General features: G+C 48.0%; 1 protein-coding gene across 1 annotated transcript; it reads left to right on the top strand.

The window, feature by feature from the left end:
- Positions 1-52: 52 nt before the first annotated feature.
- IBA57 (iron-sulfur cluster assembly factor IBA57) lies at positions 53-13,104 on the top strand. The gene is made up of 3 exons (XM_079915826.1): positions 53-442; positions 10,351-10,694; positions 11,132-13,104. Exons 1-3 carry the CDS (start codon positions 102-104, stop codon positions 11,521-11,523), a joined length of 1,077 nt encoding a protein of 358 aa, XP_079771952.1. The 5' UTR covers positions 53-101; the 3' UTR covers positions 11,524-13,104.
- Positions 13,105-24,086: the final 10,982 nt, after the last annotated feature.

The following is a 24,086-nucleotide window of genomic DNA, read 5'->3' on the forward strand; positions in this document are numbered from 1 at the left end:
CGCACGCTCCGCTCGCCCGCCTCCAAGGTGTTGTGGCGCGCGCCCGCCCGCTCGCGCCGCCGCCCGCGCCGCCCCTTCCCGCCGCCTCACTCCGCCCCAAGATGGCGGCCGCAGCGCTGCTCCGGGGTGCAGCTCCAGGGCGCGGCGGCCGGGCCTGGAGCTGGCGGCTGCGCGCTGCCCCGAGGCGTCGCCTGGGCCACAACTCCTGCTGTCAGCGTGGTGAGTCCGCGGGCAGCGCGGCGTGGGCCTGCTTCCTACTGGACGAGCGTGCCCTGGTGCGCGTGCGTGGGCCGGACTCTGCGCCCTTTCTCCTGGGTCTGCTGACCAATGAGCTGCCGCTTCCGGGTCCTGCGGCCGGCGAGGCTTCAACTTCGGCGCGTTCGGGCTACGCCCACTTTCTCAACGTCCAGGGACGCACCCTCTATGACGTCATTCTCTACGGGTGAGAGCGGGTTGGGGCACAGCCTCCGGGGGACCGGGGTAGGGGAGGGGGTATCACCCAGGGGAAGGGCACCCAGGAGCGGGCATGAGAAGGCTTGGAGGATGGGCTTCCATGGAGAGCTCTCAGGGGAGGGGTAGGCACCGGGGAGGGGCGGACAGGGGGCGGAACTAAGGACACCCAGAGGCAGGGCACCTAGGGGAGGGCTACCAATGTCCCAGGACGGACATCCAGGAGAGGACATGCAGGACAGGGCATCCAGGGGAAGGGACACCTGGGAACCTGTGCATGGGGGGGCCGAGGTGGGCCTCCAGGGGAGGACACCTGAGGATGGGAGGCGCGTCCAGGGTAGGGAACTTGGGGACCCGCACACAGGGTGGGCTGGGGATGGGCACCTGGGGGAGGGCACCGGGGCAGGGCAGCCATAGGTGAGCTGGAGCCTGCACCCAGGGATGGGCCAGTGACACTCACCAATGGGAGGGCCTGGGCGTCCCTGCGCCTGGCCTCTGATCCTGCTCAGACCCACTGCACGGAGAAGGGGTCGTGGCACCTGCAGCCACACTGCAGGGAGCAGTCTCTGCGCGACTGGCTTGTGCTACTACTTCCTGAGTTCTCCAGTGTACACACATTTCTGTCCAAAGTCTCTCCGTATTCAGTGATTATTAGCGTTTGGTGTTTTACATCAGTCAGTGCTGATTTTATCATGACTTTCTGTGATGGTCACCAAGACAAGTCAAGTCAGTGGCCTTTAGAGCTATAGAGCTTTTGGTTTTCACTTGCTTAGCTTTCTCAGACTTTCTCAGAGGTTCTTCTAGAACCTCTCATGCAGTTGCAGGTCGTTGCTCTGCCTGAAACTGCCCTGGAAACTCCAGTGTCCCTCTTCTATTGTGGGTTCTTGTCTGCCTCTTCCTCAGTGCCTACCTGCTGGAGGAGTATGTTCTTTAGTGCCTTGTTGAGAGGTAGGATACTTCAGGTGGACCTTTGACTCCTTCAAATGGTTTTACCTGATAGCTTGGCCGGGCATAAAATTCTAGGCTGAAAATCGTCCCTGAAAACATTGAAGCCACAACTGGCATTGCTGTCAAGAAGCCTGGTGCCTTTTTATTTTTAAGCCTTTGTGTGTGACTGCTTTTTCTTTGGACACTCTTCGGGGCTCTTTTTCATCCTGATGTCTTGAAGTGTTACGACGATGTGTTGTATTTTGGGTCTTCTTTCACGTCATGTTGCTGGGCACTTGGTGGGCTGTATGACTCTGGAACAGGACTCAGTAAAGTATGACCCTTGGGCAGATCCAGCTCACTCTCTGTTTTCATAAGTAAAGTTTGGTTGGAATGCTGCATGCCCATTTGTTTGTATACTGTGTGGCTACTTTCATTTTCCAATGGCAAAAGTATAATTAGTAATATAATAATGTGGTAGAGACCGTGTGGCCGCAAACCTAAATTATTTACAGTCTGGTTCTTTACAGAAAAGGTTTGTTGTCATTATCTGTTTTATGTAATTATTACCTTCCCAGTAGTTGCTTTAATCTCTTTTAGAAACTGCGTTCTTTGATTATCTTAAACCCTCTGTGTCAGTAATTTTCAGTTAATCTATCAGTGTTGTAATGATGTTGTTTTGGTCCCCACATTTTCTTCCTTGAGTCTCCAGTCTGCCTTTACATCTTTATGCCTTTGCATTCTTGTTATAATGAATTTTATATCCTCGTAAGTCACTCTACAGTGTAAAATTTTTTTGTTTCTAGGGGTTTTTTTCTCTTCATACTTTTCCTCAGGTCTGAAGCGTTTTTGCTTAGCTGCTGGGCCAGCAGTTCTTGTCACCAAGCATGTATGTGGTGGCTCTCTCCACACATTGTGGATGCCCCGATTTGTCCTATAGAGGAGTTTGTTTTTCTCTCTCTTGTTAATTCCTGAGAATGGAGTATCGCAGTGCCACTTGCTGTCTGTGTGCTAAGGGAATTGGGGTGCACTGTGATGACGCCCCATGACCCCAGGTGCTCTTCTGAGATTCCAACTCAAAGTCCTTTGTGGGGAGTGCTGCCCCGAGGGATGGAGTGGGGTCTTCATTCCATCAGAAAGAGACAGCCTGAGTTAGTGGCCCCACTTCTCCTGAGCAGTTAGAGGAGAGAAGATATGAGAACACTCCCTCAGATGGCTGCTCTTGGGCCTGGGGGCTTGGTAAACAATGTCCAGATTTTGCTCTCCCAGTTCTGCTCAGGGGCATGGGGTGCCAAGCCTGCTGGCCTTCCACCCCGTCGCTATGCCTTTGTTCTGGTCTGATGCCTGCTGTTAGTTCATGGGATGTGGTCCTTCCCCTCCTGGTTGCTCTTGGCCCTTTACCTACATCTGATCTCACTGAGGTCTGCTTTCTGGGGAGAGGGACACACTGGCAACTGGCTGTCCCGCCTGGGAGCCTGGGACCTTCCTGTTTTCTTTGTGCTTGCTCTCTGCCTGGTGTTTTCTCTGCACCGTCTCTCTGGAATTTTTCTTTTTTTTTTCTGGCCAACTGCGCAGCTTGCGGGACTTCAGTTCCCAGACCGGGGATCGAACTCAGGCCACGGCAGTGAAAGCCTGGAATCCTAACCACTAGACCACCAGGGAACTCCCTGGAATTTTTCATTTAAACTGTCATGCTTCTAGTTTCCCATCCTTGAGTTGTTCCTTCCTCAGTGCACCCTGGTCCGGATGTAGAAGCATCTCTCAGACAAAGCTTTAGCTTTTTGTTTTTGTCTTTTTTAAATAGATCTTTATTGGAGTACAGTTGCTTCACAATACTGTGTTAGTTTATGTTGTACAACAAAGTGAATCAGCCATATGCATACATATGTCCCCATATCCCCTCCCTCTTGAGTCTCCCTCCCACCCTCCCTATCCCACCCCTCTAGGTCATTGCAAAGCACTGAGCTGATCTCCCTGTGCTGTGCTGCTGCTTCCCTCTAGCTAACTATTTTACATTCGGTAGTGTATATATGTCGATGCTACTCTACTTCGCCCCAGCTTCCCCCTCCCCGCTCCGTGTTCTCAAGTCCATTCTCTATGTCTGTGTCTTTATTCCTGCCCTGCCACTAGGTTCATCAGTTCCATTTTCTTTGATTCCATATATATGTGTTAGCATACGGTATTTTTCTGTTTCTGACTTCACTCTGTATGACAGACTCTAGGTCCATCCACCTCACTACAGATAACTCAATTTCGTTTCTTTTTATGGCTGAGTAATATTCCATTGTATGTATGTGCCACATCTTCTTTATCCGTTCATCTGTCAGTGAACATTTAGGTTGTTTCCATGTCCTGGCTATTGTAAGTAGTGCTGCAATGAACATTGTGGTATATGTCTCTTTTTGAATTATGGTTTTCTCAGGGTATATGCCCAGTAGTGGGATTGCTGGGTCAAACGGTAGTTCTATTTTTAGTTTTTTACAGAACCTCCAACCATTCTCCATAGCAGTTGTATCAATTTACATTCCTACCAACAAGCTTTTTGTTTTTAGAGTAGACTTTATAGGGAGTTCCCTGTTGGCCTAGTGGTTAGGATTCTAAACTTTCACTGACGTGGCCTGGGTTCAATCTCTAGTCAGGGAACTGAGATCCTGCAAGCCATGTGGTGTGGCCAAAAAAATAAAGAAAAAAGAAAAGGTAGACTTTTTAGACGAATTTTAGGTTCTTAGCAAAATTTAGGGGAATGTACAGAGACTTCTTATATACTCTCTGCCCCCACGCATGCATAGTCTCCCCCGTTATCAACCTCTTCCTCCAAAGTAGTATGTTATGTACAATCGACGAGCCTGCATTAACACCAAAATTACTCAGAGTCCTTAATTCACATTAGGGTTCACTGCTGGTGCTGGGCAAATTGGACAAATGTATAATAATGTGTATGTACTATTATAATATATATGGTAGTTTCACTACCCCTAAATATCCTCTGTGCTCTACCTATTCAACCCTCCCTTCCTCCTAACTCCTCACAAAGGATCTTTTTGGATCTGGAACTGTCTCCATAGTTTCACTTTTTCCAGAACGTCACGTAGTTGGAATCATAGAGTATGCAGCCTTTTCAGATTGACTTCTTTCACTTAATAATATACATTTGTGTCCTCCATGTCTTTTCAGGGCTTGATAGCTCATTTTAGTGTTGAATAATAGTCCATTGTTTGGATGTACCAGTTTATGTATCCATCTGCTGAAGGACTTCAGCAGTTGCTTCCATATTGTTGCAATTATGAATAAAGGTGCTATAAACATCTGTGTACAGGTTTCTGTGTGGCGGTTAGTTTTCATCTCCTTTTAGGTAAATACCAGGGAGTGTGATTGCTGGATTGTAAGGTAAGAATATGTGTAGTTTTGTAGGGAACCACCAAAATATCTTCCAAAGTAGCTGTACGATTTTGCATTCCCACCAGCAATGAATGAAGACTTTCCGTTGCTCCATAACCTCACCAGCATTTGGTGGTGTCAGTGTTCTGGATTTTGATCATTCTAATAGGTGTGTAATGGTAGCTTGTTGTTTTTTTAATTTGCTTTTCCCCGATGACATATGACGTGGAGCATCGTTTCATACGCTGTTTGCCACCTATCTTTGGGGAGGTGTTTGTTGAGGTCTTTGGCCCATTTTTAATCAGGTTGTTTCCTTATTTGAGTTGTAAGTGCTTTTGTATATTTTGAGTGACAGTCCTTTGTCAGATGTGACTTTTCAAACCTTTTCTCCCAGTCTGTGGCTTGACTCCTCACCCTCTCAGCTGAGGCTTTGTGGTTTTTTTTTTTTTTTTTTTTTTTTGCGATACGCAGGCCTCTCACTGTTGTGGCTTCTCCCGTTGCAGAGCACAGGTTCCGGACGCGCAGGCTTGGCGGCCATGGCTCACGGGCCCAGCCGCTCCGCGGCATGTGGGGTCTTCCCGGACCGGGGCACGAACCCGTGTCCCCTGCATCGGCAGGCGGACTCTCAACCACTGCGCCACCAGGGAAGCCCGAGGCTTTGTGTTTTGAAAGTCTTTCCTCATTCTGACCATGTGTTTGTTTCCTGGGCCTCTGTCTTCATGATGGAGGCCTTAAGTGCTGGCTGCAGAGGAGATGCTCCAGGTTCTGGTCCTGGGCTGCTCTGGCTTTTGTGGGACACACTGAAGTCTCTGTCTACGGGTTTCTGGGGGGTGTCTCTGGGGGCCATCCCACCGGGGCTGCCTGGTGAGGATTCGGATGGTCCACTGCTCCCTTGTTTCTCTCCATGCCTGGTTCCCCTTGTGCTCGTCTCAGCTGGCTCCATGCTGAGTCTGGTCTCGGCAGGTTCCTGGTATGTGTGTACCCAGCAGAGGGAAGGTGGGCAGTGGGGCTAGTGCATCTCTGCCCAGGACCTCATGGTTCCTATGGCAACCCCACTGAGCCTCCATTTAACCCACATCTCTTCTGCCCTCCTGCTGTGGCCATGCTCTGTGGGCCCCTGGATTGTCCGCTTCCTGCCTTGTGGGGAGCGTGTAGGGCTCCATATACTCAGTCCCCCATGGGCACGCTGTAGGCTGTTCCCTTAGGCGACTTGGAGTATGCCAGCCTGACAGGGTCCTCCGTGTACAGTCCTGCAGCAGTCCAAGGCCCCTGGTGAGTGCCGCCACTCCTTGACAGGCATTTGGGTCTGGTCTCTGTGCACCTGTGTGTCCCTTACCTGCTAGCCCCCTTGGGCCCCATGCCTGCCCATGCCTCATGACCTGGTACCTGCAGTGCCCCTGAGGGGATCTGTTTATGTGTGAAGACCCTGGCCCTGGGCAGAGCTGGGTCCAGGGCTGCACTCGAGGCATGAGGTCTCTGTGTTTATGGGGGTGGTGGGTACCGGGGTGTCAGGTACTGTGCAGGGCATTGGGCTGCTGGAGGAGGGCACTCTGGGCGTTCTGGATGAGGAGTTAGGTGGGCTTGACCCTCCCTTTTTGGGTTTTCACACAGCCTGCGTCCTGGGCAGGAGGGTGGGTGAGGATGGACACCTGGGATTGCACTGCCACCACATGCCATATCCAGGTCCTGCCCGCCAGGCCGTCTGGGGAGGCTGCAGGTGCCCCTCGACCTTCCTTTTCCTGCTGCTGCGGTTGTGCCGCTAGGAGGGGCTTCCAGGCTTAGCAAATAAAATTGTGGGTTGCCCAGCTAAATTTCAAACAGACACGGGTGACTTTTTAGGAGGTGACCTGTGCAGTGTTTGGGAAATACATATACTAAAGACATTACACTGTTTTCTGAAGTTGAAATTTGACTGGACATCCTGTGTTTTATCTGGCGGCTCTACTCAGGGGCACTTGGTGATGTCTGGGGATATTTGTGGTTGTCATTCAGGCGTGGATGCTCCTTGCATCTAGTGGCCTGGGCCCAGGGGTGCTCTCAGCGCTCAGCAGTGCCCAGGATGGCCCCACAGAGAGTGCTCCAGCCCACACATTGGCCATGCCAGCCAAGAAAGCTGCCCTGAGCATAGGCTTACCCTACTTCACCCCTTCTTCTGACCTGTCCCCTGTTACTCAACTGCAGCAGGGGTAGCAGACAGTCTGATTTGGAGTGGTGGGGAGCAGGGGTGCATTGCAGCTTTGTTGATCCTCAGGGGCTGAATGGCACATGGCCATTTGCACAGGTAGCTCAGAAAGTGTCTGAGCCCAGAACCTGGCCCTGCCCCACCCAATTTGTCTTGAACCCCGTGGAACATCGGCCCCATGAGTGAGATGGGGGCATCAGCCTGGGGCCTGTCTACCCCGGCATCCTGGTGGTCCCTTCACCAGCCCTTCTCAGGGCCCTCCCCATGCTGGGCCTCCTCCCTCCTTGGGTATGGCTTTACCCTCATTTCTCCCTCTTCCCTCCAAGGTTTACTCTCCCCTACAACCTCACATTCTGTCCACCCATGCCCAATTCCTCCCCTTGCCAGTATTTCATACTGTTTCTGTCTGCTTCCTTTATCGGAGATTAAAAAAATAAAAATGTATGTAAATTGATACAGCCACTGTGGAGAACAGTATGGAGGTTCCTTAAAAAACTACAAATAGAACTACCATATGACCCAGCAATCCCACTACTGGGCATATACCCTGGGAAAACCATAATTCAAGAAGAGTCACGTACCAAAATGTTCATTGCAGCTCTATTTACAATAGCCCGGAGATGGAAACAACCTAAGTGCCCATCATCGGATGAATGGATAAAGAAGATGTGGCACATACATACAATGGAATATTACTCAGCCATAAAAAGAAACGAAATTGAGCTATTTGTAATGAGGTGGATAGACCTAGAGTCTGTCATACAGAGTGAAGTAAGTCCGAAAGACAAATACTGTATGCTAACACATATATATGGAATTTAAGAAAAAAATGTCATGAAGAACCTAGGGGTAAGACAGGAATAAAGACACAGACCTACTAGAGAATGGACTTGAGGATATGGGGAGGCGGAAGGGTAAGCTGTGACAGAGCGAGAGAGTGGCATGGACATATATACACTACCAAACGTAAGGTAGATAGCTAGTGGGAAGCAGCTGCATAGCACAGGGAGATCAGCTCGGTGCTTTGTGACCGCCTGGAGGGGTGGGATAGGGAGGGTGGGAGGGAGGGAGACGCAAGAGGGAAGAGATATGGGAACATATGTATATGTATAACTGATTCACTTTGTTATAAAGCAGAAACTCACACACCGTTGTAAAGCAATTATACTCCAATAAAGATGTAAATAAATAAATAAATAAATAAAAAATAAAAATGTACCTGCACATGGTTAAAAAACCTAATAACATTAAAAGGCTTTTGATGAAAATTGACCGACTGCTGTCTTCCTTCTCACCGGCATGGACCAGTCTTCTCCAGAGGCAGCTCCTTTTTCTTCTTTCTTTTTAACTTTTTATTTCGAAATAATTATAGATTTACAGTAAGCCACAAAAAAATGAACAGGGATGTCCCATATACCCTTCACCCAGTTCCTGCAGTAGCATCATCTTGCCTCCTATAGTCCAGGGTCACAATTGGGACGGACATGGGCCAGCCACAGGGCACCCTCAGGTTCTCCCAGATTTCCACATGCTCTCATGCATGCAGCTCTGATTTGATCACACATGTAGACCTGTGTAACCTCGATCAAGACAGAGCTGCTCCATTACCATCAAGCTCCCTTCCGCCCTCTGTGGGCATACTGCCCTTCTCATCCCCTTATCCCCGAGCATAAAGATGCTCGCTCTCCATGTTTATGATCATGTCATTTCAGGAATATCGTACAAACAGAGTCTTCTGAGATTGGATTTCACTCACCTTCATGCCCTTTGGCTTCATCAGTAGTCTGTTCCTTTTCCCTGCTGAGTAGTATTCCATTGAGGGAATGGACCACAGTTTGTTTAACCATTCACCAACTGAAGAATATTTTGGTTTTGTTTCTTGGCTGTTAAGAATAAAACTGCCTCTAACGTTCATGCACAGGTTTTATGTGAACACCTGGGGTGTTTTCTGGGATAAATACCCAGGAGTACAATGGCTGGGTTGTGTGGTAGCTGCATGTTTAGTTTTATAAAGGACTGCAAACCATTTTCCAGAATGTCTGTTCCATTTACGTTGCCACCAGCAAGGCTGAATGATCCAGCTTCTCTGCATCCTCACTGCCTTGGATGTTCTTATTTCTGATAGTTGTGCCGTGGTATCTCATCGTGGTTTTAATTTGCCTTTGTTTCATGATAAGTGACTTTGAACTTCTTTCCTTGTGGTTATCTGAGGCAGTGCCTTTGAACTCTTCTGTTTTTCTCTGTCATTTTAATTCCATCCGTAAATGATCCTTTTTCTGCCCCTCAGCTGATCTCATTTTTGACCTTTGAGGACTGTTTGGAAGGTGAGGTGCTAACCTGACTTGCTGCTACAGCCTGCTGTGTTCCACATGGTTGTCCCTGTCCTTATTGGACCCGTGGCTGATAGTTATATGCATGGACATGACAGGGTTTGTGCTGTAAGGTGAACCCACCAAGCAAGCCTCTGTAGCTCTTTCCTCGGGGTGGGGGGGGGGTGACTGGCTGCTCCAGGGCAGCAGTTAACCCTTTCCTGCCTGGGGAGGGGGTTGGGGGCACAGCTGATGGGTTCTGGAGGAGGGGTCTGGGGTACCAGCTGATGACCTTTCTGTCTTATACGTGCTCCTGGAAGGTCTTACCCGCTTCTGTGTCTCAGCTCCCACCCAGCTGTGGGTCCTTGCTCAAGCCACATCTATAACCAGGACTCCAGCCATGTACTCTGGGTCCTGGATGTCTCCACTTAGGGCCCCTCCACCATGTCTGATGGTGCACTGGTCTCTCCTCTGTGCTCATCTGTCTGTAAGGGCCCCATCATCCATCCGTCAATGACAACAGGATCTGGGGTCATTCCGGTGGATGTGGGCTGCCTGAAGTGAGGGTTAGGATGGTTCTGGAGCCCTGATCAGGTTGCGGAGCTCCCCTAGGGGAGGTGGGCGGTGGGCATGGGTAGGGTGTGGCTTCACCACGCATCTCACCTGTGTCAGCTGTCTGCTGTCCTCCCAGCTCTTCCTGCCTGCCCACATCCCTCCTGAAATCCATTGTGTGCCCTGCCTTAGGACCCTTGGCTTCTCAGTGGCTTCTCAGGGCTGGAGGAGACAAATCCTGGACTTCAGTGTGGCCGTCTGTGCCTTTCCGCCTCACCTTGCGCACCAGACACCACTGTGGTCCCAGGGCCCTGCTTCCCACCTGTTGGGCCAAGCCCTCTCCTCCACCTGCCAGACTGTTTCCTGGGGTTTCCTCCCTGGGCAGGGAGGGGTGGTGCCATGAGGTCTCCAGCACATGGCTGTGCTGTGCAGCTTTAATAGGTGGTCCAAGGTGCACTTGGGAGGCACAGCCACGTACGGCCGCGGCCTGACTCCATGCACTTTCCACGGTGTGCTGTGCCCGCCCCCATGCACCCTTTCCTCTCCCCGCAGGCTCCCTGAGGGCTCCCACGAGCAGCCCACTTTCCTCCTGGAGTGTGACAGCTCAGTGCTGGATGCGCTGCAGAGGCACCTGGTGCTGCACAAGATCCGGCGGAAGGTCACCGTGGAGCCATGCCCCGAGCTGCGGGTGTGGGCCGTGCTGCCCTGTGCCCCTGAGGAGGCCGGCAGGGCTGTGCTGCTTCAGGAGAAGGCCAAGTGCACCACCATCCTCACCCGTGATCCCCGGACTGCTCGCATGGGCTGGCGGCTCCTCTCCCAGGATGAGGGCTCAGCGCTGGTGCTCGGGGGCCGTCTTGGGGACCTCCAGGATTATCACCGACACCGGTACCAGCAAGGTATGGACATGGGGTTGGACCTGGGGAAGGGTCGGGGGTAGAGGAGTGGTGCTGGATGGGGGCGGGGGAAGGACAGGGTGGGATGGGAAGGGACCGGAGGGGTGTGACACAGAGCCCTGGGGAAACTGTGTGGTGAGCCCAGGCACTGGGAGGAGCCAGGGGAGAGAGCAGAGATCCGGGGTCAGGGGTAGGGTTGACTTCATTAGTGGGTGGTATTGAGGGCCAGACCAAGGTGCTCACCCAGGGACCAGAGCGGGGGGCTGGAGTAGGGCCCTGGAGGATGGGGAGGGACAAGAAGGGGTTCTAGGAGGGACCCAGAGGATTGTGGCGGGTCAGGTGGTGGGACTCCTACAGGTCAGTACCCCCGGCCACTCTTGATTGAGCCCCCAGCTCTGGAGGACACCTTAGTCTCACCAAGCCTCTCCCTACCTCTACAGGCGTTCCCGAGGGGGTCCATGACCTGCCCCCAGGAGTAGCCCTACCGCTGGAGTCTAACCTGGCCTTCATGAATGGCGTCAGCTTCACCAAAGGCTGCTACATTGGCCAGGAGCTGACGGCTCGCACCCACCACATGGGTGTCATCCGAAAGCGCCTCTTCCCAGTACAGCTCTCAGGCCCCCTCCCTGTGGGCAGCATTGCCCCTGGCACCTCTGTGCTCACCAAGTCGGGGCAGGCAGCCGGCAAGTACAGGGCAGGCCTGGGGGACGTGGGTCTGGCTCTGTTGCGGTCCGAGAAAATCAAGGGTCCTCTCCACATCAGAAGCTCTGAGAGTGGCCTTGTGGCCCTAACTGCATCTGTGCCAGACTGGTGGCCCACATCCACTAAGTAGTCCTGGATGTCCCTGCAGTCCTGTACAAGGCCTCTGTTTATCTGCTGCAGCCTGTAGGCCAGCCCCCACTTCCTAGGGTGGCCCAGCTGAAAGAATACCCCCTTGGAGGGTCCCCAAGTATACGTGGGCCTCCCAGAGCTGCAGGCATGGTGGGGCATGCTGCTGCAGCCCAGGTGTTCCCAGCCCATCATGCTTCCTGTGGAGGGTCCTGTGCTGAGGCTGGCTGTCCTCTCGTGGTGGCTTTGTGGCTGGAGCATCAGGAGCCCTCCTGAGGACTGAGGGTGGGTAGAAGTGAGTCCTGCGCCTGCCTCTGTGCTGAGCAGAGGCCCAGCTTCCCCCAGGCCCTGGATGAGATTCCGAACCATATAGATCTAGAGGTAGTTCATCCGTCAGCCAAGGGCAGGATGCCTCGGGGCTGTCCGCACCCCTCTGATCCTGCTTGGTCAGGCCTGGAAAGGAGGCTTCTTAGTGTCTGGGGTGGCTGAAGGGGCAAGTGGGCTCTGGGAATGGTCTTACCATGTTGGCTTGGGGGCATGTCTCAGGGTGGGAATCTCTTGGGGCCAGGTGGAGTGGCGGTGTCTGTGAGTGGAGGCACATGCACTGCTCACACCCACCTGAGCCCTCCAAGGTGTATCTCTGTGCTCAGGGGTGCCAGCTGGGGGAGCCCCAATACCATTTTATGCCAGGGTAGCACATCTCCACAGCTTCGGCCCCACAATGGCATTGGCAGCCCCCTCTCCCCACCATAGCCCTCATGAGCTCAGGGGAGGAGTGGCTGCCCTGGGACGACAGTGCCCAGGGTGCAGAGAGGAGTTTCTGCTTGGCTTACTTGCTGCTGTTTTCTGATGTAGTCATGTCTTCACAGTAAGGGGATGACTTACTTCCCCACTTTAAACCACTGACCTCCATTTTCCCACTGCAGTGTGAATCTCGTGGTTACTGGGTGTCCTACCTGATGCCTCAGAGTGGCTATTAAAGTGTGACGCACAACTGCCCCATGTGGAACTCTGGTTTTTTTTTTTTTCCCCCCTTAACTTTATTTATTTATTTATTTAAAATTTTTATTGTAGTATAGTTGATTTGCAATGTTGTGTTAGTTTCTGCTATACAGCAATCAGTTATACATACATCCACCCTTTTTGAGATTCTTTTTCCATCTAGGTCATTACATAGTATTGAGGAGAGCTCCCTGTGCTATACAGTAGGTCCTTATTATCTGTTTTATATATAGTAGTGTGTATATGTCAATCCCAATCTCCCAATTTATCTCTCCCCCACCCCTCCCTACTTCCCACCCTGGTAACCATAAGTTTGTTTTCTACATCTGTGACTCTATTTCTGTTTTGTAAATAAGTTCATTTGTACCATTTTTTTTAAGATTCCGCATGTAAGCGATATCATATGATATTTGTCTTTCTCTGTCTGACTTACTTCACTCAGCATGACAATCTGTAGGTCCATCCATGTTGCTGCAAATGATATTATTTTGTTCTTTTTTATGGCTGAGTAATATTCCATTGTATATATGTACATTTTTTTTAAAGATTTCAACAAATTTTTACAATATATATTGAGCACGAATTCCTGTACAGCTTATTCTTACTAGTTGGGATCCAGCTATTCCAATGTATTATGAACCAGTGAGCTGTCCATGTCTTTTAAAACAAGTCTCAACTGAAATCTCAGAACAATCACAGCAAAAGCCATGGAATAATGGAAGAATTAGATGTTTCCATCATAATTAAGACCAAGGCTCCATGATGGGCAGGAGAGAGCATTCAAGGATAAAAATCAAGTTTTCTACCTAGGTTAGACAGTAACTGAATTGGGATCTTAGAATTCCCAACTTTTATTTGGTGTAGTAATAAGACACAAAAAAGGCAGGGGCACCTTTTTTTCCTAAATGGAAACCTTCACCAAAAGAGGTTAGAAGACTTCAAGGCAAGTTCTTTCTCCAAAATGAGTAAATGACATCAGTTCTAATTCTTACTGAGGCTACAAAACCAACCATCAGAATATTATTAACTCATGTCTAAGAGGGAAATTGGGAGGTAGGGAAAGGTAAGGCCTCAGCAGAGAAAGCAAGTTTTAAGTAGGGAGACAGCCAGCTTCTGCCCTGAAGTTATTGCTAGGTTGTAACTGAGTTGCATATATGTAGACCTGTTTCACAGACGAATTGAGTAGCTGAATCCTTTGTTAATCTGGTAGGCACTGTAAACTGTAGTATTTACTGTCCAGCAGAAAGGTGAAAGATGATGTCTTTCCAGGGAAATCTCTTGATTCCCCCAGTTTCTACAAAGGCTGTAGTCAAGAATCAAATCATCCAGGCCTTGGTATAATGTCAAGGTAGATGATCCAGTGTTCAGCTGACAACCACTTTATAAAATTATTTCACTCCCCCAAAAAGGGATTAGTGGTTGATGGAGAGAAAGCATTAAGCATGTCTGTACCAATAAAGAGGTTCCCTTCGAAGTTTCCCACTGCTTTCCAAGGTCATGATTGGTTCTTCTAGTCTGAGAAATCTTGGCTGCAAGGGGTGGGGATGACTGCCAAGGCCTTTAGGTGTTTAAGGGTTTGCATAGCTCATCCAGTGGTAATGGGGGCACATACAGCTTTTCTGATAGTACATAGTATGTATGTTTGTGCTTGGCTAAGCTTCTTCAGCAAACTTAAGCTCTTCTAGTGGCGAAAAGACCCTAGGAGGGCTCAAAAACATCACCTACTCATTGCATGGCCCTTCCTAAAGGGCTTAGAGAATGCTTCTTCCTGACCCTCTATCAGTAGGCTGAGAAAGGAAATGGGAGTAGGGAGTCCCCACCAACCTGGGGAACTAAGACTTCTAGCTGTCTGCTCAAAGACTGAATCCAGCATCATTCAGTACCTTCTGATACCTCTTAGGTGCTGTGTCTTGCATACTCAGTCGCCAGGAACTTCATAAGAAGTCTGGCTAGAGAAGAGTGAGGCTCTCTGCCTAAGAGTCTGTGCCTTCAGTGAGACCATGTTTAAAACCTCTATGGGAAGGAGGGACCTCATGCTCAGGGGAAAGTGGTTTAAGGCTGTTTGTTGGAGAAGTCAAGCCAAGCAGAAAGCCATTACTTCCACCCAACGCTTTGCTTTTTCTCATAAGCTAAAATTAAGGATGGCACAAAGTCAGGCCCCAAGAAAAGAAGCAGAGATGATCCATGCACCATCTCTTGCACAGAGGCTGGAATTTCCCAGCAGTCTGAAAGCCAGATGCTTTGTTGACTGCCAAGGGCAGGTTAGGAGACTGATAGCTTCCAATCCCAGCACTTAAGGAAGCAACTGTTAACGACTTCAAGTTTTTTTCAGCAGCATTTGTGTTTCATTTCTCACCAGAAATGAGTTTACTGGTCCAAATTCTGTCCTAAGGAGGATCACTACTGGTCTCATAAGCTAACGCCTTTTTGGTCTGAAGAAGCACATGGATTTTAGGTAATGCAGCAACAGACTTTAGCAAAGGTTGGTTAAAGCACAGAAAGCTGGAGGGACCAGAAATGAATCCAGATGTGCTGGGGAAGAAGAGAGCCATTTCTACCAGGACTTCTGGTGGGTGAAACAGAGGCATGCAGCTCAGGGGGATGGGCAGGCTACAGGAAGAAGGGTGAAACTGTTTAGGTTCTCAAAGGAAGGGAGGAAGATATGGTCCAAATTCCAGAAAGTCCTCTCTTCATCAGTTACCATCATCAACCCAAGATCATTGAAACAGGGACTTGCCTGTGTGATCTGTATTAGTTCCCACTGGCCTCGGCCTCTGCCAGACACAAGGTGCACTTCTGAAGCAAGACAGGCATGCCCGGAGGTGACACAGCATCTTTGCTTGCCCTGGTCTTAGGAACACTGCAGATTTTCTTGTTAGCCTGCCCCTCTATAAGCTGGCTAACTGTGGGCCCAGACATCTCGAGCTATGTCACTGTAAAGCACTGAAGAAGCCAGTAGAAGCCCTCAGGATCAGAAGACATGCACGGCTCAGATCACGTACTGCCGGCAGATGGGACACTGGTTCATGCACTTGCCACACTTGGTACAGGTGACCATGTGGCTGCACTCCAGCAGAACACAGTCGATGGGCGAGTCCATGCAGATCCGACACAGGTTCTCCTCCAGGCTGGATGGCACTGCTCCCCTGCTCCCCTGTTTTGGTCTTCAGCACCACACACCAGCTGCTGGAGTCCCCTCTGACCCTTGTACAGCCACCTCACCCTCCATCAGCTCCCACTTCTCACAGCAGCCTTTGTAGTTGATGAAGTTGTGAGCCAGGATCTCTTTGAGATGCCACACAGTTAGACCTTCAACGTCCTCCGGTTGGTCAGGTCAGACAGAGAGGCCCTCCAGCCTCAGCTATCCTCTGAGTCGACGGTCTGCGTCCACCCTCAGTAGGTGCTCTGGCTGTGCTCTCCAGGTAGACGGGTTCCTCTTGGTCCTGAGACACATGGCCATTGGCCTTCCTGGCCACGCTTGTGTGCGCCCCACAGGCCTTGCAGCTTGGTTCTGAGACCGTGGGGGAAGGGAAGGAGCTGTACCCAGGGTTAGAATAAGCCTGCGACCTGGCTTCATGGGGCAGTGAGGCCGCCTCAGGCTGTCCATCCAGGCAGAACGAGTTGCAGCAGGTTGCCCAGATAAAATCGGGGAGGGGAGGAGGGGAGGGGAGGGGAGAGGCCGGATCCTGCCCGTGTACACCGCAGGCAGGGGAGCTGTGGGCTGTGCCCTGGTGGCATCTCGGGGCTGAGGGGCGGTCACGACATCCTCATGGCAGCCCCAGGAGTTTGCTGTACAACATCTTTATCCATTCCTCTGTCAATGGACATTTAGGTTGCTTCCATGTTCTGGCTATGGTAAATAGTGCTGCAGTGAACATTGCGGTGCATGTATCATTTCAAATTATGTTTTTCTCTGGAAAAAATCCCAGGAGTGGGATTACTGGGTCATATGGTAGTTCTATTTTTAGTTTTTTAAGGAACCTCCATAGTGTTCTCCATAGTGCCTGTACCAATTTACATTACATTCCCACCAACAGTGTAGGAGGTTTCCCTTCTCTCCACACCCTCTCCAGCACTTATTGTTTGTAGATTTTTTGATGATGGCCATTCTGACCGGTGTGAGGTGATATCTCATTGTAGTTTTGATTTGCATTTCTTTAATAACTAGCAATGTTGAGCATCTTTTCATGTGCTTTTTGGCCATCTGTATGTCATTCTTGGAGAAATGTCTATTTAGATCTTCCACCCATTTTTTAACTGGGTTGTTTGTGTTTTTATATTGAGCCGCATGGGTTGTTTGTATATTTTGGAAATTGGTCCCTTGTCTGTTGCATCATTTGCAAATATTTTCTCCCATTCTGAGGGTTGTCTTTTCGTTTTGTTTTTGGTTTCTTTTGCTGTGCAAAAGCTTTTAAGTTTAATTAGTATTTAAGTTTAATTGTTTATTTTTGTTTTCATTTTCATTACTGTAAGAGGTGGATCAAAGAAAATCTTGCTGCTATATATGTCAGAGAGTGTTCTGCCTATGTTTTCCTCTAAGAGTTTTATAGTATCTAGCCTTACATTTAGGTCTTTAATCCATTTTGAGTTTATTTTTGTGTGTGGTGTTAGGGAGTGTTCTAATTTCATTCTCTTACATGTAGCTGTCCAGTTTTCCCAGCACCATGAACAAAAGAGACTTCCTTTTCTCCATTGTATATTCTTGCCTCCTTTGCCATAGATTAGGTGACCATAGGTGCGTGGGTTTATCTCTGTACTTTCTATCCTGTTCCTGTACTTCTGTTTTTGTGCCAGTACTCTACTTTTTGTTTGTTTTTTGTTTTGTGTTTGTTTTTGGCTGTGCCAGGTGGCATGTGGGATCTTAGTTTCCCAACCAGGGATTGAACCGGTGCCCCCTTGCAGTGGAAGTGCAGAGTCCTAACCGCTGGACTGCCAGGGAATTCCCAGTACCATACTGTTTTGATTACTGTAGCTTTGTGTATAGTCTGATGTCAGGGAGCATGATTCCTCCAGCTCTGTTTTTCTTTCTCAAGATTGCTTTGGCTATTTGGGGTCTTTTGTGTTTCCATACAAATTTTAAACGTTTTGGTTATAATTCTGTGAAAAATGCCATTGGTAGTTTGATAGGGATTGCATTGAATCTGTAGATTGCTTTGGGTAGTGTATTCATTTTGACAATATTGATTCTTCCAATCCAAGGACATGGTATATCTCTCTATCTGTTTATGTCATCTTTGACTTCTTTCATCAGTGTCTTGTAGTTTTCTGAGTACAGATCTTTTGCCTCCTTAGATAGGTTTATTCCTAGGTATTTTATTCTTTTTGATGTGATGGTAAATGGGATTGTTTCCTTAATTTCTTTTTCTGATCTTTCATTGTTAGTGTATAGGAATGCAAGTGATTTCTGTGTATTAATTTTGTATCCTGCAACTTTACCAAATTCATTGATGAGCTCTAGTAGTTTTCTGGTAGCGTCTTTAGGATTTTCTATGTATAGTACCATGTGATCTGCAAAGAGTGACAGTTTTACTTCTTTCTTTCCAATTAGGATTCCTTTTATTTCTTCTTCTTCTCTGATTTCCATGGCTAGGACTTCCAAAATTATGTTGAATAAAAGTGGCAAGAGTGGACATCCTTGTCTTGTTCCTGATCTTAGAGGGAATGCTTTCAGCTTTTCACCATTGAGAATGATGTTTGCTGTGGGTTTGTCATATACGGCCTTTATTACGTTGAGGTAGGTTCCCTCCATGCCCACTTTCTCGAGAGTTTTTTTTTAAATATTTATTTATTTATTTTAGTTGTGCTGGGTCTTAGTTGCAGCATGAAGCCTTTTTAGTTGCGACATTCAGACTCTTAGTTTTGTCATGCATGCGGGACCTAGTTCCCTGACCAGGGATCAAACCTGGGCCCCCTGCATTGGGAATGCAGATTCTTACCCACTGGACCACCAGGGAAGTCCCATCTGGAGAGTTTTTATTATAAATGAGTGTTGAATTTTGTCAAAAGCTTTTTTTCTGCATCTATTGAGATTATCATGTGGTTTTTATTCTTCAGTTTGTTGATGTGGTGTATCACATTGATTGGTTTGCATATGAATGAAGAATCCTTGCAACCCTGTGATAAATCCCACTTGATCATGGTGTATGATCCTTTTAATGTGTTGTTGGATTTGGTTTGCTAGTATTTTATTGAGGATTTTTGCATCTATGTTCATCAGTGATATCGGCCTGTAATTTTCTTTTATTGTGGTATCTGTCTGGTTTTGGTATCAGGGTGATGGTGGCCTTGTAGAATGAGCTTGGGAGTGTTCCTTTCTCTGCAGTTTTTTGGAAGAGTTTCAGAAGGATAGGTGTTAACTCTCCTCTAAATGTTTGATAGAATTCACCTGTGAAGCCATCAGGTCCTGGACTTTTGGTTGTTTGGAGTTTTTTATCACATTTTCAATTTAGTACTTGTGATTGGTTCATATTTTTTCCTGGTTCACTTTTGGGAGATTGTACCTTTCTGAGAATTTGTCCATTTCTTCCAGGTTTTCTATTCTATTGGCGTACAGTTGCAAGTCTCTTTTGATCCTTTATATTTCTGCGGTGTCCATTGTAACTTCTCCATTTTCATTTGTAACGCTATCGATTTGAGTCCTCTCCCTTTTTTTCTTGTTGACTCTGGCTAAAGGTTTATCTATTTTGTTTATCTTCTCAAAGAACCAGCTTTTAGTTTCATTGATCTTTGCTATTGTTTTCTTTGTCTCTGTTTCATTTATTTCTGCTCTGATCTTTATGATTTTTTTCCTTCTACTAACTCTGGGTTTTGTTTGTTCTTCTTTCTCTAGTTGCTTTAGGTGTAAGGTTAGGTTTTTTATTTTCTTGTTTCCTGAGGTAAGATTGTATTCCTATAAACTTCCCTCTTAGGACTGCTTTTGCTGCATCCCATAGGTTTTGGATCACTGTGTTTTTATTTTGAGTGGAAGGTGCTGGGTCTTGGTTTTGGGTAAACTAGATACATTGAGATGCTTTCCCTGTGCACACCAGATAAAAGACTTTAGCAGAATTTCTCAGTTTGCTGGACTGACAAGAAGGGAAGAGGCCTCAGAGGCCTGGACCAGTGATGGAGCTCCGAGTCCAGAGGAGATTGGCCCCTGGTGACTCTGAGCTGTGGTCTGCAGACCCAGGGCAAAAGGCAGACAGGCCTGTCCCTGTGAGGCATGTGAGCAGTTCCCACAGAACTGGGATGGGATGATGCCGAGGACCAGCCCCAGCTGAACAGGATTCACCCAAAGGGGAAGACGGAGTCGGCGTGGACAGAACTCAAGACACCTCTTCTTGGATGCAAGGATCTGACAAATTTATTTTCAAGATTCCAAAAGCTTTTATATTATAAAGTGATCTCATTTTCAAATTCAACATCCTCATTCCCACGCCAAAAACTCCCCCACATAGGCCACAAAACAAAGGTAATTTACATCAGCAGATTGATTAAAACAGGTTAGGTAATTTTCCCATCGCCCAGAGTCTCTTTCTTCTCCTGTGGTTAGTCACATGTTGGTCACATCTAGGTCAGGAACTCTGTTTGTTCTTCTCAGGAGATTAAAGTGTTCTTGTATTTGCACATTCTGCTTGATCAAGCCATAAACTTAAACATAATTCTATTAGTGATTAACAATATTCAAATAACATTTCATCTACAAATTTTCCAACCCTACCATAATAATCAAAACAATACACATTATTTTTATGCTTCTAAAAAACTATGGGAGCGGGCATTGTACCATAAACTCATTGATTAAACTCACTGTTGCATAAAAACTCGCCACCATACCCAGGTATTTTCCAACATGTTTATAACTTCACTGGGAGGCCATGACTCTTACAATTTTTCTTTTAAAATCAAAAAGCTACTGCAGAAATATTCCCACCATTGTATTTCCCCAACAAATATAATCATTAAGGGAGCCGAAGTAGTTACAATTCTCCTCTTGATTTTTACCCTAACTTGGGGTTTTTCTTAAACCCCTGCATAAAAACTATACATTTTTCCCAACACCAATAGCAATCCTATAAAAATCACCTTAGGCAAAGGCAGGGGAAGACAAGGGGAGCCACACAGAGGAAAGCTTTGCTTCCACACCGAGAAAAGCTGTGGTTCACGGAGGAAATGGGAAACAAAGCCCTGCTGCGGTGGAAGAGCAGTTGCCATTGGCCAGGTCTCTGGTCTGCTACCTGGGTTCCCATCTGAGCTGGGCGTGGGAAGCGAAGCAGCCATGGGGACAAGAGACCTCTCTCAAAAGGGGTGAGGGTTCAGGCTCCTGCAAAGTTGGGGGGGTGAGGGTCTATGCCCCACCTCTGTTGGCCCCCAAGTTCTCTCCTGATGGCCCCTCTGCGACTGTGCCTGTCTTAGGTTGTTCCTTCCCTGAGGAATCTTACCCGTCTCTGGCTAACCAGCCATCCTCCGGGGCCAAGCAGGGAGATGTGAGGTGTGCGAGTGAGCGAGGTGCAGCGCCCCCAGAGAAGGTCAGTTCTCTGTCACCTTGGTAGCCTATGCCCCCGTGGCCTCCACGCCCAGCACCTGCCCTGGGATTCCCTCGCCAACTGGCGGGGCCCCGGCTCTGATCACATGTCTTCGGGAACCCAGGTTTCTCCTCCAGAGAGGGCCCAGCTTACAGCACTGGGCAAAAGAGACCAATTACACGGCACCAGCCACCAGGAGGCCTCAACCTCAGTGTGGGCAGGAAAGCCCAGGCACCAGCCCTGGGCAAGGAGATTGTGAGAAGAGAGCGCCTCTTGGCAAAAGGGCAAGAGGGGCCGTTGCAGGACAGAGGAAGGAAGAACTTTCATCAGCAGGAAGTCCCAGGGAGGAAGGGCTTTCTCTGCCCAGGGATACCAGGCTCTTGGCTCAAAGCAACTCCATGTATGGGGCATGATATAAAGATATGCCCCCTAGCCACGGTAAAAAAAGGGAGCTGCTCTTCATGGAACAACAGGGTAGGGGGAATGTAAAAAACCCTGTGTTCAGGAAGCTTTGCAAACGAGAACTTTGCTTTTCCATATTTATACCTGACAGCACCAGCTTTGCTTGGCACTATGGGTCTCATTGTACCTGGCAGTACCAGCTTTGCTTGGCACTATGGGTCTCGTCCGTGCTGAGACTCAAAGGCTCGTCCGTGCTGAGACTCAAAGGCACTTCCTATACGGCTCCCGGCAGGATGACTGAGTGACAAAGGAGCCATCCTGGTGTTGGGGCAGCAGCAGTCTCCCCTCCAAGAACCTGCAGCCAGATGCAGCCAGGAGTCACTCCAGGAGGAGGTGGGGACAGTGGAGCTGGGGGGTGGGGAGCTGCTGGGAGCCTGAGGGGAAGATGGGGCACAGAGACGGACTGGGAAATTGAAGGTGACTGAGACATGGGGGGCTCTGAGGGCTTGGCCAGCCCAGTGAGGCGAGGTTCCCCTCAGGGAAGGAAACAACCAGGCAGTTCTGACCCCTTCCCATTCCCCCAAACTGAGAGCAGGTGGTCCGGCTGGATGGGCAGCACCATTCTGACGTTCAGTCTCCTGGAGTGAACAACATTAAAAAGGCAGGACATCCACTGGACCAGAACGGAGTAGGTGCTCATGACATATAAATAAAGGACACAGGGGCCCATGTACTGATGGTGCTGCCAGTATCTGTGCTGTGAATTAAAAAACGCTCAGGGTGGGACTTCCCTGGTGGTCCAGTGGGTAGGACTCCACACTCCCAATGCAGGAGGCCCAGGTTCAATCCCTGTTCGGGGAACTAGATCCTGCGTGCGTGCCACAACTAAGAGTTTGCATGCCTCAATGAAGATCCCACGTGCCGCAACTGAGACCCGGTGAAGCCAAAAAAAAAAAAAAACTTTAAAAGAATATAGTATATTAAAAAACTGCTCAGGGCTTCTCACTGTGGATGCCCAGAGTTGGGAGCCAAGTGTCTTCTCTGGGTAGTGGTATTTATGGAACATCAGTCCCTTGGCCTGAGCGTGAGCCGCTGTGCCGACATGTGACCTTATGTGGGAGCCATAAAGTAAATGAGAAAGGAGGTGTTTTATGTGTGGGCAGCTTCCGACTGAAATGCTGCTTGGAGATCATGTGTCCTGTAAATGTCTTCAGGCTTCTCCAGGTAACTGTGACCTTAAAATATTTGGTTCAGATCCAAAGAAATGCACATTCCATGTTTTACCTCAGTGCTTTTAAAAGGAGACTGCCATATGACAGAAGTACTACTTTTCTTGGACAACCAAGTCAGTTTTCACAGAAACGCTGGAGCTTGCAGGAAGCTCTGACTTTCAGGAGCTCTAAAGCCAGCCTTCTTGTGCACATTACCCAGAGGGGGATCAGTCAGTGTTTAATCTTTACATTTGCTTCCAATTTCATAAACACTGATCACTGGGAGAACTGGTGCAGATACTAGGGAAGGTTTTTGCTGATTTTCCTATTTGCTTTAGTTTGTTTTGTAGAAAGTATGTCATAGTTAAAAAAAAAAATGGTAGCACCGGGTGGTAGTATTTCTAGAAGCCTGGCAAATGCAAGTGTAAACCTTTCTTTACAAACCCTTATCCAACTCAAGTTTTACAGAGAATAAGTTCTAAGGAATATACCTTTGTTGTTAAAAACCCCCAAAACCCAGAAACACTAATTTAACCCCAAAAGAAACATGAGTCAGCAGAAAAATCATAGAATCAAACCTACAAATTTTCAGATATTGGGAGTAACAAGGCATATAAAATAAGTGTATTTAGTATATTTAAAGAAATAAAGTAAGGCATTTAAATAATAGTAAGAAGCAAGAGACTATAAAGACGATTAAGCAGGTCATAAACAGATCAAAGAGAACTTGTAGAAATAAAAATATATTCTTTTAAAAAAATCCATGGGTGTATTTTCTGAAGAATTGGGAAATATGATAAAAAGTAAGAGATGGGAGAAGGGAGAGAAGATTTAGTATAATAACATAGTTATCTAAGTGGAATTACAGAAGGAGAGAAAAGAACATGGGGCAGAGGAAAGAAATAATGCCTGAGAATTTTCCAGAATTGATGGAAGTTGTTGCTTCTTAGGCTCAGGAAGCCCGGTGGGTCTGTAGCTGTACCTCATCACATCTTAATGAAAGTCCATAATCCCAAAGACACAGGGAAGATCTTGAAAGTAGGTAGAGAGAAAAATCTTAAAAAAAAAAAAAAAGGTTTATCAAAAGCAACAGTGGAAGCCAGAAGGGAAGTGAGTAATGCCTTCAATGTACTGAGAGAAAAATAACTATCAGCCTAGAATTGTATACCCAAAACTGTCATTCACGAATGAGGTGAAATAAGACATTTTCATCTGAGATAACTGTGATTCTCAGTAAGAAATATATATTTGGTCTTGTCCTTAATCCTGGCACAGAGCTCCTAAAATTCTTGGAATTTACTAAGTAATTAGAGTGATAGAGGTGTGTTAATATGTATAACAAGGTCCTGTCAACCACACCAGACTTTATGTTAATGAGGTGACTTTTAGAAAGCCTTGAAGGATGGGGCCTGGTTGCTAGAGGAATCAACCATGTGATTCGAGGGTTA

This window comes from Stenella coeruleoalba (assembly GCF_951394435.1).
Source record: "Stenella coeruleoalba genome assembly, chromosome: 3".
NCBI lineage: Eukaryota > Metazoa > Chordata > Mammalia > Artiodactyla > Delphinidae > Stenella > Stenella coeruleoalba.